Source organism: Rhinopithecus roxellana, chromosome 10 (genome assembly GCF_007565055.1).
Source record: "Rhinopithecus roxellana isolate Shanxi Qingling chromosome 10, ASM756505v1, whole genome shotgun sequence".
NCBI classification, from domain to species: domain Eukaryota; kingdom Metazoa; phylum Chordata; class Mammalia; order Primates; family Cercopithecidae; genus Rhinopithecus; species Rhinopithecus roxellana.
The window spans coordinates 120,118,976-120,132,635 of NC_044558.1; the positions used below are offsets into that span (position 1 = coordinate 120,118,976).

The following is a 13,660-nucleotide window of genomic DNA, read 5'->3' on the forward strand; positions in this document are numbered from 1 at the left end:
GCAGCCATGAAAAGGAATGAGATCAGGTCCTTTTGGGGACATGGATGTAGCTGGAAGCCATTATCCTCAGCAAGTAATGCAGGAACAGAAAACCAGATATTGCGTGTTCTCACTTATAGGTGGGAGGTGAACAATGAGAACACATGGACACAGGGAGGGGACAACACAGATAGGCCCCTGTCACGGGGTAGGGTCAGGGGAGGGAAAGCATTAGGATAAATAGCTAATGCATGCTGGGCTTAATACCTAGGTGATGAGTTGATAGGTACGGCAAACCACCCTGGCACACATTTACCTATGTAACAAACCTGTACATCCTGCACATGTACCCTGGAACTTAAAATGAAAAAAAAAAAATGAAAAAAAAAAATCCCTGCCCTCATGGAGTTCCCTCCAGTGAAGTGTTTTAGTTTCCCAAGGCTGCCATAACAAATTACTACCAACACAAATTTATCCTCTCCTAGTTCTGGAGGCCAGAAGTCTGAAATCAAGGTGTCAGCAGAGCTGAGCTCCCTCTGGAGGCTATAGGGGCATATCCTTCCTCACCTCTCCCAGCTCCGGGTGACTCCTGGTATTTCTTGGCTTGGGGTAGGATGACCATCTCTGCCCCGGTCTTCACATGGCCTTCTTCTGTGTGTCCAAATCTCCCTCTCCTTTCTCCTAGAAAATTCCCATTCACTGGGACACCCTAAATCCAGGATGATTTCATCTCGACATCCTTAACTCATTACAGCGGCAAAGACCCTATTTCTACATAAGGTCACATTCTGAGGTTCTGATGGTCAGGAATTTGGGGGAACACTCTTTAACGCACGACATGAGGGAAGATGGACAGTGTAAAAATAAATGAGGAAAGAGAGAACATGTCACAGAGTAAACAGGGCTGTGAAGAAAAATAAAGCAGAAAAAGGAAATGGGGAACGCTCGTTGGAGGCAGGGGGCGCTAAATTTAAACAGGGGGCCCTGGAAGGCCTCAGTGAGAAGGGGCATCTGAGCCAAGACCCGAAGGGGCACACTCAGTTTTGGGGCTATCCGCCTTCATAGGCTGTTGCACTATTGAGCGGAATGGCCGACAATTTGAGACAGAAGAGCCTTCCTCCTTTCCTTCCAATCCGGGATGTGTCCTCGTGCAGATCTCAAGCTTGACGTCTGTGCGGTGACACTTCTTTATGGTCCAGTGCGGCTCTAATGACAGCGATAATGATAATGGAATTGGGGACGGCTCCTCCTTCTCGTGTGAGGACCCCATTGTGCTGACTAATTGTGTAGAAGCAAGTAGGACAACTGTCTGTGGGGTGGAAGCGGTGGGAAGCGAAGAGGAATATGTTCTTTGGGCCTTGGGGAATTACTGGATTACTGTGGCATGGGCGGAATCCATGCATCTGGGTTACTGTGAATGCTGGAAGGGATTTGGGGGGGCTTTCCAACCCCGGAACGGGTCTGGGAGTCAACCTGTGTCCTGTGGATTCTCCACCTCCTTTTTCAGCTGTGAGAGGAGCTGTGAGTTCTACGTATTGCAAAGCAGAAGGCGAAGAGGGGATAGCAGTGTTAAGGGGCACTCTCCACCCTTGTGTCCCAGACATTCGGCACTGGGAAAGTGGTCGCCATGCTCAGAAGCCAGGGTTTGTTTTTTGTTTTTTGTTGTGTTTAGACAGAGTCTCACTCTGTTGTCAGGCTGGAGTGCAATGGCATGATCTCGGCTCATTGCAAACTCTGCCTCCCGGGTTCAAGTGATTGTCCTGCCTCAGCCTCCCGAGTAGCTGGGACTACAGGCGCACGCCACTATGCTTGCCTAATTTTTGTATTTTTAGTAGAGACGGGGTTTCACCATGTTGGCCGGGATGGTCTTGATCTCTTCAGCTCGTGATCCCCCCACCTCTGCCTCCCAAAGTGCTGGGATGACAGGCGTGAGCCACCATGCCCAGCCGGGTGAGTTTTTTCTTTAGTGGAGCTAGTGACTGATGTTCTCAGACCTCAGCCTCTGTAGTACTTACCTGCACTGTCTCTTTAATGGATGCTCTCTGACTTCCAACAAGCACCATTAAGAACATCCCTTTTAGTAAATATATGTTGTAATGGAATAGATTTTTTTTGAAATGACCTTATCTCAGGCAGCATGCACTTTCATAAGAGTGTATTGATTGGCCTTTAAATATTCCTCAAATGTTTTCACTTGTCTCTGTGACCTAGTATTTGTCCTGTTCCCAGCATCTCCTCCATATCCAAACACAATGTTCAGATCTTCATTCGAAGACTTCCTGCCAGTCTTTTGTTTTTTGCTTTTTAAACATTTGGATGCTTTTATTCTGCTATATGGAGGGTGCACTGTTTCTGATAGGCCAAATGTGGGATTTGATACTGCTTTCAGGAGGATCAGGTTTTAGTATCATGCCACCTGTTTAGTGGTGGGGAAACTGAGGCCCACAGAGGCTAAGGAATGTGGCCCCCAGTTACACAGGGAGTATATGGGAGGGCAGCTTTGAACCCAGACCTTTCTGACTCAAGAGGTGTCATTTTTGCATTTTTATTTCCAGCTGTTGTTTTTTTAAATAGCTCCCCTAAATTATTTAGTTCATGATTTGCGTTTGGAAATAGAAAACACCAACTTTTAGTACACTCATCGCCCACAAAAGAACCACAAGGAGCAAAGGCCACAGACCGGTTTTGTGTGAGTGTTTCAGTCTGCAAATGTGTTTCATGTGTGCTAAATAGCTCAGAGTTTCAAGACAAAGGCTGGTTTTCCACCATGCCAGTGAACAGGCCAACCTAGTGAACAAAAATCAATGAAATGACTTCTGCTGGTATCACTGAAACATAGACAAGAATTTAGTCACTTTAAAATTTCCTTCTTAACCCAATTCAGCTACCTTTTGTTGAATGCCAGCCATGGGCCAGGTCCTGTACTAGGCCCTGAGGAAAACAAAGATGAATGAGGGTCTGCTGTGGAGAAGCTCACAGGTGAGGGAATAATTTCAGTACACCGTGCAGAGTGCTCTAATAGCTGGTCCTCAAGGCATGAAAGGACTCCAGAGAACCCTTTAATATTTAGGAGGAAAGAGAGTTGTGATTAAGAACCCTCCAAGAAGCCTTGAATTGTTTCTGCCTCCTTGCATAGAAAAGGCATGTTGGGCATTGAGCTGGTGTGTGAGCAATGCCGAAGGGCATCTGGTCAACCTCATTGCCCAAATCCCTTTCTCATCACTACCGTTTTGTCTTTGGCTTATGTCATCCAAGTTTTTGCCTATATTTTCTGTTCCATTTTCCCATATAATATAATAACAACTAACATTTATTGAGGCATAATTGTAAACTCTTAGAATGGATGTACATTTTTCTCCCAACTTCATCAGGTGAAAACTATTATTTACATTTCTGCAGGTGGAGAGCCTGAGACACAGAGAGGGCACATGGCTTGCTTGAGGTCACTGGCTTGCAAACTGCACAACCGCTATCCCCCTTCCTTCACTCAGTTCTAGCCAAGCTGGTCTATTTCATCAGTTCCTTGCAGAGACCATACTTTAAGTGCACTCAGATACTCTGCACATGCTGTTCCTTCTGCCTGGAATGCTCTTCCCACTACATTTTTTTTTCTTTTTTTTTGAGAAAAGAGTCTTGCTCTGTCACTCAGGCTGGAGTGCAGTAGCATGATCTCGACTCACTGCAAGCTCTGCCTCCAGTTCAAGCAATTCTCGTGCCTCAGTTTCCAAAGTAGCTGGGATTACAGGCATGCACCACCTCACCCGGCTAATTTTTTGTATTTTTATTAGAGACAGGGTTTCACCAGGTTGGCCAGGATGGTCTTGAGCTCCTGGCCTCAAGTGATCTGGCCTCCCAAAGTGCTGGGATTACAGGCATGAGCCACTAGCACCAGGCCTCTTCCCACTGCTCTTGACCCAACTACATGGTTCTCACCCTTGAATGCTTAGCTGAAATGCCATCTTTCTTCACTAGCCTGTCTAAAGTAGGTTCCTTTCTCTTATATCTTTGGTTTCTGCAGAAGACATACCTCAATTTGAAATTATTTTAAATGATTGTCTGTTTACTTGGTTTTTGTCTGTGTGCCTCTCTGGACTATAAGCTCAATAAGAGAATGAACTTAACTGGCTTATCCATTGAAATGTCCGCAGTGCCTAGTGGAGTTTTTGGCATCCAATGGGCTCTCAGTTCATATTTGTAGAATGAATGCCAGGTATGGTCCTAGGCCCTGAGGGTGCAAAGGTGAATAAAGTAGTCCTTTCCCTTTGGGGGATTTACAGTGTAGCTGGAGAGACAGACAGGCAATCAGCAACTAATGCAGTATGCTGTGTAGACTGGGAGCATGTGTAAATGTCATGGGGACACAGAGGAGGGAGTGACTGCTTTGCCTGGAGTCTGAGCAAATATCATAGAGGAGGACACTGAAATAGCCCTTGAACAAGGAACGTGATTTCACCAAGTGTTGCAGGCCCAGAGGCATTCAGGGCAGTGAGGATAGCACACGCTCGGGAGGGCCTGGCCTGTTTGCCCTGTATGTGTTTATCAGATGCCTACTCTCCACAAGGCACTATGGAATAGATATCAGGGACAGGTATTTTTAGGAGCTTGCAGTCTAGATAGAGAGACAGACTCATCAACCAAACCTACCTGGGGATGAGTTTGAAGAGGAAGGCAGGGGCCAGATCACAGTGTCGAGGTCAGAGATGAGCATGGAAACATATGTTGCAGGCTGGGGGTGCTGAAAGGCATGTAGATAGGAGAGTCTGGTATGGAAGAAAGGGTATCATGAGAGATTTTTAAGCAGGGAGTAACATCATCAGCTCTTGCATAAGAGTAACCCAGATGTTGGTGGGGAGGTTGATGAGAAGAACAGGAAGTGGGAAGGGGGAGACCTCATTTGGCTGCTGCAGGAACCCAGGTGAGAGGTGGGGGGTAAGCATGGGTTGTAGAGGATGCTTAGAATTAATAGGCCATGATCAGTTGGGTACAAGAGTTACCCAAACTAGCCAAAATAGGCACAAAGTTTTCTAATTTGATCCGCCATGTGGATTATTGCTCATTAAACCAGACCAGGTAGTGGTTCCTAATGTGTGTGACTAGAATTTCTCATCCCTCAGAACATCCTTCAACAAAAAAGCTGGAAGATGGTACATCATTCATTCTTGTCTCGGAAAGTTACAAAGCACAGTAGCATCTTCAAGGCTCTGAGAAGTCCTGCAGCAGAGAGACTTGTTTAATTTTATTTAACTAGTGTTTCCCAGCTTCTTGGCAATAGAACCCTACTTTAATATTAACACCCAAGACAACTCCAGGAACACAGTTCAGTTTGAAAAATGCTGAGAAATTGAGTAAAACTTGTATTTTCCTATATGGCCATGTCTTGGAAGAATCTACTTACTATTATGCTGGCATTTGTGATGTCGCTACCCTGAAAGCCTTTACAATTTTTGAGCAATTTGGTGTGGTAGTAAGAGATAGATGCCAGTGCCAGACACCATGCTAGCTAACCTCTTTGCACCTCCGTTTCTCAACCTCTGACATGGAGGTGGTAACAATAACACCTACTTCATGGACTGGTTGTGAGGATTACTGTGTTAATTCCCAGAAGTCCCCAGAAACAATGCCTGGCCTATGGGCACTAGGAAGGTGCTATGGTTTGAAAATGTCACCTGAAAAGCATGTGTTGGGAATTTAATCCCCAATGCAACTCTGTTGAAAGGTGGGACCTAATGAGAGGTGTTTAGGTCATGAGGGGTCTGCCTTTGTGAATGGATTAATGCCAAGCGTAGAAGGGCTTCAGGCTGCAAATTCCAGTCTCTTTCTCTTGTTCACATGTGCATGCTCTCGCCCTCTCTTGCTCGTCCACCTCCCGCCGTGGGATGAGGCCCTCGCCAGATGCAGGCCCCTTGACCTTGGACTCTCCAGCCTCCAGAACTGTAAAAAATAAATTTCTTGTCTTTGTAAATTACCCAGTCTGTGGTATTCTATTATAGCAACACAAAACAGACTAAGACAGATGGGCTCAGTCACTATTAGCTATTCTGAGAGGCAGTATAGGTAGCTGATGAGACCACAGGCTTTGAGGCTACACTGCCTGACTTTTAGTAGGTCAGCTCCTCTGCTTACTATTTCTGTGACCTTAGGAAAGCAATATGGAACCAGCTATGCCTCAGTTTCCCCATCTGTGAAGCAGGGACAATTATTGCAGCTATTTAGAGGTTTGTTGTGAATAATAAATGAATCAAATCATGTGAAAAGACATTGCCTGGCATGTTAGATGTTTTTGCTTAAAAAAAATTTTCTAAATTGTCTCTGTTATTAGCATAATTTTATCATGTAGATTGACTTTCAGCTTCAGTGATGAAGATCCAATTTTCCAATTTTTCCTGGTCTTATGTTTTGGCATTCCCCTCTTAAAGACTCTGGAGGCCTTTCATTTGAAGTTTAGTTTGTCACAGACTTCCTATTCTCTTCTATTCAGTAGGCTTGGTTTCCTCATCTCGTGGACTGGCAATTGTCAAGAAAGTCCCCCGATTCTGGGGACCACCTGGCCCCTCCATTGGGCTCTGTGCCTTCTCCAAAAATACAGACATCTGTTTCAAATCACTTAGCAAAAGACCTTGAGATGCTTTTATAGCGAAGCCCTCCCCCAGCATGGATGCAGTCTCCTGTTTCCTGGGAGGGAGAGAAGCTGGATTGTTTCCTTGTTAAAAGTTTTCTGATATTATATCAGTGTAGAATCTTTGGAATAGTTCACACTAACCGCCACATTCAAGCCACTTACCTGATATGTAGTTATCAGATTCCTTCAGGGACTGTCTGCTCTTGGTGAACAATTAGATTAGAGGATGCTGATGAAATTTGAGTGGCAGGAAGTAGAAGTTACATTTCTGAGTTCAGAGTTTCTATTTCAAGGTTGAGTAAGTGGTAAATTTGTACTGCAAGATTCTAGCCTGATAGAGTCGGCCTCTCAAGGCCCCCAGCCCAGCCCATGGGTATTTTACCTGCTTGGAAACTTCAGCTCCTTTTCAGAGGTGGGCCTCCCTGCTCTTTACGTTGGCATGAAAACAATTAATAATTTAAGCCATGCCCATTAAAAAAAATAGAAATGCTGTATAAATACAACACTGTAATAATAAATTTAAAAGTCGATCCAGCTGAGCACTGTTCCCAGACTACCAACTGAGCAGAAACACAAATAAGTAAAGAAGAAAACTGCTGTATAATGCCAATGGCTGCAATCTTGTTGTTTTCTGCTATTCTTTATTGCAAATACATAGTAGTAAAGTTACATTATGGATAAGTAGGTTTTGTGGGCTAACCTGGAAACCTAATCACTGTTTATAACATTGTTTCTATGGGGGAAAATGCATTTTATATTAGAAACAGATGGTCTGCAAGAAAAATTTTTTGGCAGTAGAATGGATTTCTAAGTCCAGGGCCGCCTGGAATTTTAACCTCTTGCTAGTTGTGTGGTTGTGTTGTATTCACAGCTAGTGATAGAAGAAAATTAGAGGCCTCTCAGAATCCCTACTTCTGTGTTCTCCCCCAAATCCTTGCTACCCTTTTCATCCTACAGTCTCTGCCTTACCTTCTCTTTTCTCTGTTTCTGGGGTCCCCATCCCTGTGTCCTCGTCCTGGCCCAGCCCCACCCTCCAACCATGGTTGAGGTCCCAGGAAGCCAGGAGGAACTATGAATGTCCTTTATTAAGTGGTGGTTAGGATCTGTAGGAAGGCATGCAGCAAGGGGGCCAACTTTGTGACCTCTGAAATAAGACTTCTGCCACTTGGTAGCTGTGTGGCCTTGATATGTTACTGTACTTCTCTGAGCTTCTGTTTCATCTGTATAGAGTGGGGTTGTTGTGAGAACTAACTGCAAACACTCCCAGCAGTGCCTGGCACAGAGTAATGTTCCCTCCATGCCAGTGTGTGGTGGGGTAATTATTCAGGGATACTATGGGTTACACATATTTCTAAGAACCCAGGAAGCAAACCCATTGTATAGAAAGACTTTTTAAGTTTCAAACAGTGAACTTAGAAACAAGTGTCTGGGACCTTCCTGTTTATGACTCGGGGCCAGAGTAGGTTTGGAACTGTTTTTTTTTTTTTTTTTTTTTCTTTTTAATCTGTTGGGGGTGAGGGAGGGGGCGGTTACATACTTACATAGCTGAACGGCAATATCAAACTCTAGTATTATCTCGAATACATTAAGCTCTACAGCAGATTTTATAGCAAACTAACAAGAACAGCTTTCTTAAATAGTTTCATTGACTGAATTGTTTCTACATACAGTGTTTTTCACATAAGGAAAGTCTTTTTAAATTAACTTTTTGGTTTGGGGGATTTTTTTTTCTTCAGGCAATCTTTGCATTTGGGCGGATTCTGTTTTCTAATTTACAAATAGGCTTGTGTCTGCCTTCAGGCTTTATCATGAAAGTATTAGCTCTAACTGGAAATAAGGACTAGAAAAATAAAATACTGACTGGGAGTCTGAGGACTTTGGGATAGATCCTCAGTAGAGGGTGGAGCAAAAGTAACAATAAGTCAAGAAAGCAAACGTATCTCTACCAGTTTCTCTAGAATATGTCCATTCTTATCCAAATCCAATTTTCTTCCTATTCTTGGCCTGAAGAAATTGAAATGAAGCCATTAAGATATCAGCCTATCTGAGAGTGCATCACTGAAGAATCAGCCTCGCTAAGAGTCCTGTGTGACAATGAGATTTTAATTTAATTAGGGCACTGGCTCAAGTGTTTATGCGCTTGACCATTGCTCTTGTTAACACGCAGGAATTAGAGTGATAGGTTTCAAAAGGAAATATTTCAGAGTAACTAGCTTTGTTTACTAAAATATGGGAGCTACAAGATCTGCTCTGTAAGAAATGTAAATGTATGAGTAATATGCTGTCATGAAGATTTTATAATCTGCAATATTTGAGAAGTAATAAGATACTGTTGTTGGCTGGCCATCTGGTTATACATACTTGGTGTCATGGTTTGCTTTTCATTTTTTCATTTTTTATTTTTACTCATGAGAGGCAAGGAATAGGAGTTCAGAGGTGGTGGGGTTTTTTTTATATATATATAAACAAAGGAATTTATGTTTAGTTGCTTAACATGGTTAGATTTTGGTTTTGCCTTATGCAGAATAAAAAATGAAAGGTTCATTATATATTTTCTTTTCTCTTTTTTTTTTTCAAAAAAATAAAATGAAAACCTCACCCCCTAATTTGGTCCCCAGATTCAAACTTTTAGCTTATTTTAAAAATAGTCTCTTTGGCATAAGTTGGAGTCAGACATGAATTAAAACTCTAGAAAGAAAAATCAGCAATGGAAAAGACCTATAGAGATTTCATATTTCATCCTTTCATTCAAAAATATTTATTGAAACCCTAGTATTTGCATATCATGCTGCCAGACATTGAGGGATTTGCTAAAGAAATATTAAAGACCTTCTCCCTTCTTTGAGGAGCTTAGAGCTTACTTGGGGAGAACTGAGATAGACTTATGAAACAGTTAAGTTGTAATTCAAGGCAGCATATGATTAAATACCAAAGTACGTACTTCCGACAAGAAATGCTATAGGAGTTCAGAAAAGGGAGTGATAACTCAGTGGCACTACTGTTTTCTGCCTACAAATTGGCAAATTGTGGCACTATTTGTATGAAATACTTTACACTTGTTTTTTTGGCAGCCTTAGGCTTTGACTCCCAGACAGCATTAAGAGCCAACAAAAATATTTGTACTCCAGTCTCTTCGGAATTGGCTTTTTTTTTTTTCTTATAGGCAGAGGAAGTGCCTTACACAAACCAGAGTGCCCATGAGAGGCAGGGAGTTTTTGACAGTCATGATCTATTTCAGATACAACCGAAAGAACCAGCTTCGTCATTCTGTTTTTCAATCCAGCAGTGCTTGTCTCTCTGTTGCAAACTCTCTCTGACATTGAGAGGCACTTTAATTTGAGTTTAATGTCCGTGACGGACAAGCTAGCCATCAAGGGCCAGATAAATGTATGGCTTTGGAGAATTGCTGATGAAAATCCTCCTGGTTATAATGTTGGAGAAGAAACTGACACAGATGTAGTGGGAGGTGGAACACAGATGTGCTCGCTGGGAGCAGGGTTCCCCAAATGTCAGCAGCTGGTGACATGCTAAAGGTATTGTGCTTGGGGATGACGTTTAGTGAAACTCACTGACTTTCTGTTCTATTTTTGCCATATTCAGATTAACACAGAGCTCAAAGATGAAGCCATGAGGCCTAAATTCTTAAGAATTAAAAGAGGGAGAGAGAGTAGAGGAAGGAGAAGAAATAAAACCTTTAGAAAGCCAAATACACTATCTGGGCCCATCCATTCCTCATTCCGCTCACATCCCCTCGGGGACTCCCCATAGCTAAATGTGGTCATCACTTGGTTGCTTTTCAATCTTATGATTCATGTGTTTTCAGTTTCTTTTAAAATTCAGCATCACTGGTTTACCACCCTTGCATTTTAATCTTCAGCCTTGAGGAGGTGTAGTACTAGAAAATATTTCGTTCTTTTCTTGACACTAGTCAATGGGTTATCTATGGAGTCCAGCACCCTTTGGTGATAACATGGCTGTTGGTGTTTGTTTTTCTTGCCGGGTTGGTGCCCCATCTGGTGAGGCAAGGGTTCCCAAGTTAGTGTGACCTAGAGTGACTGAGACATCAAGCAAGCCAGTGATCTCACCACTCAGCTTCTGAGCATCTCTTTATCAAAGTAGTTGGCCCTGGCCACAGCTTAAGACTTATCTGGGTCATCCTCTGAGCTGGCTGACTTGGGAAAATGGCCCTGGAAAAATGTTTCACCTATATCTTTTGATATAATTTGGTATCTGTCTAAATAAATGTTATGCAGCAGATGGTTATGGAATGTCTTATCAAATTCTTAGGCAGACTCTGCCCTTGAAATATTTCTATTTAATTATCATACTGCAAAGCACAAAATAGTAACTTTATTATTATTATTTTTTAAAACAAAATCAAGTTACACAATAGGTTGATATTTTGGGAATGAATAGCAAACCTAAAATTTATACAATGTGTGAACTCTTTCTTCCTTGAGCTGTTCTTTGCTAGGTATTTCTAAAAGGGAGTTCCTTATTTCAGAATCCATGAGAGGATGTGTTTTGGATATATTTGGCGATGTCATCTTGAGAGATGGCTCAGGAGTCGAAGTTCAACACGTTGTCTACATTTGTTCATTGCTCCTAGACATGATGGAAAAAAATGCTCTGCTGTTTTCTTGTTGCTTTTCATGGTTTTAGCATCATGTTCCTGTTCTCTCTCAAATCAATAATCCACTGTACGAAGTCTGGCATTCTGTACTGAAGCCAAGTATAAAAAAGTTGTAACTAACGCCATGTATGCGGTCGCTGTTTTGTTGCCGCATTTTTTTTAGGTGCACTTTCCAAGGAGATTGTGTACGTTCAGAGAACTTAGAAAACTGGCTGGATATTTCGTCTGGAGTGAAAAAGTGCCCTAAAATTCAGCTAATTCGAAGCAGTAAAGACAAGGTAAGAGGAAAGATTTTAATTTGTCCTCATTGTATTGTCTCATTTTGCACAGCGGATGCTGACTTCCTTCTGTGTGTAAAATATCTATTAGCAATCAAACGTGCTTAGTGATAGCACTCCATTCATTTAGCTCTCATTAATGAATATTGAATGCCTACCAGATGCCGTCCACTCTGCAAGGTGCTGGGGATATAGCAGTAACCAAGTCACATCATGGGCCTGCTCTCATGGAGTTTGTTGTCTTGTGGAGCTAAAGATGACTCTCAATGGTTGAACTGGAAGAAGAGTTGAACTTCTAATGTAGTAGAAATACATATTGCTCTTGAAAGTAGAGAAAAAAGAAGTTCAGATTATGGTCAATAAGATTCCTTAAATGTGGCTTAATTGCAGAATTTTGTTTAGTGTAATGGTCCCTTATCCTAATGTGTTGAGTCTTCTCCAGTAACCATCTTATGAACATAGCTTCCAACAGTCTTGGTAGAGATGGAGAGAAGACCAATGTGGACAGTGACTATCGCATGTGAGGTCCTTTGGAAAGCCAGTGGGCCCTCACTATGGCAGCACCACTCTTGACAGCACATCAGCCCTGTCATTGGATGAGAGAAGGGAGCAGGGGGCATATTTAAGCACTTGCAGATGCACATGCCAAGCATGCCCTACGGGAAAAGGGAATTCCTGCCTTGCAATCTCAGTAGTGCTATAAGGAGACATTTTCTCCCTAATGACGGCTCTTGTGTTATGCATAATTGCACGGAGTCCTCTGTTATGAATAATTGTACAGCAGCCAGCTGACCTGTCTGTTGAGCTCACTGTGTTCTGTTTGAATACCACATTAACAAGGAAATGGGCCACTTTCTCTTTTCCCTTACACTTTGCCATTTCAGAGAAATGGCAAGAACTTTACCTCTTACGATGATTTAACATTTAATAAAGGAGAGCCAAAGTATTTAATGAGTGATAAATAATAAAAGAATCAAGCTTTTAAGTCGTAACTGATCAGAACTAACAGATTTAAAGCTATTTTGCTGTTGCCACTTTCTGTTGTCTTCCTGGAGAAAAAATGAGAAAAAGAACTTTCATATGAACTTCTACGAGCCCTGAATCAGAGTGAATTGATTTGGTGGAAAAGATTCTTAGGCATCTAAACTTAGGTGTATCCAAATTCTAATTTCTCTCATCAGTTTGAAAAATAGCCAAATTTGGCACTAATAGAGAATAGTAGAAAGTAGGATACCATAATCCTTGAATATACCCAGGACTCTGACTAGTGGTTAAGATTCTGGAAGATTTCTTTTCTTATGTCATTTAAAAAAATGTAAGGATAATACTTCAGCTAAATGTAGTGGGAAGAAGTAGCTTGTTCATTAAATAAAAAGTGCTGTTTATACAACTTCCTTACCTAGCTAGGGGCTCACGATTACAAATTAATCACTGTTGATATCTAGTCTAGAACATTTCAAAAACTGCTTACCACCCAAACAACCACTGGTGTTTTCTTCCTCGCCCTAAGTCCCACTGGTTTACCCTAATCTTCCCAGAGACTTCCCACACAGCCACTGCCTCACTCTCTCCAGCTTACCACCACTCTCAAAGTAAAGAAGATAAGAAGTTTGTAATTTGATTAAAGCTATCCTTTCAAACCAACTTTGGACTATTTTAATAGTGTTGATAAGCCATCTGATTCTATCTCTTGATCACATTATTGCAAAATATTTCCTACCCTATTGCCACCTTTAGCTTACCTGAAAATCTCAGGTCTTTGTTTAAATAAACCTGACCCTGACCTATGGAGACGGCAGTCTAGGGTCATGTTCAGTTCCATCTATTAGCTCTATTCAAAGGCTATTTGCTACCAGCCTATCATATGCTTAGTAACATTCTAGTTACTTTGTAGGCAGAGAAAAACTTCCATATAATACAGAAGCTTTGTTCACAGAAGCTTTGTTTCTTTCCACAAAACAATTAAAAGATAGTACATCCTCATACTCACTATGGGATCAGCATTAAAAAGAAATAATTAGAGCAATTCCAGTTGTCCTGGAGGGATTTCTGTGAGGTTTTGTTGAGTAAAAACAGCAAGATGCATAAAAGTGTTCCTAGCATGATCTTACATTGACCAAAAAATGTCCCTGTACACATTTATGTATATAT

At 41.9% G+C, this 13,660-nt stretch overlaps 1 protein-coding gene across 2 annotated transcripts in view; it reads left to right on the forward strand.

Moving 5' to 3' along the window:
• PLXNC1 (plexin C1) overlaps window positions 1–13,660 on the forward strand; it is a 160,477-nt gene that overhangs the window by 50,282 nt on the left and 96,535 nt on the right. For both annotated transcript variants that reach the window (XM_030939504.1, XM_010383921.2), the window contains exon 5: window positions 11,395–11,509. In XM_030939504.1, coding sequence (XP_030795364.1) covers window positions 11,395–11,509 — 115 coding nt within the window. The remainder of the gene's footprint in view (window positions 1–11,394; window positions 11,510–13,660) is intronic.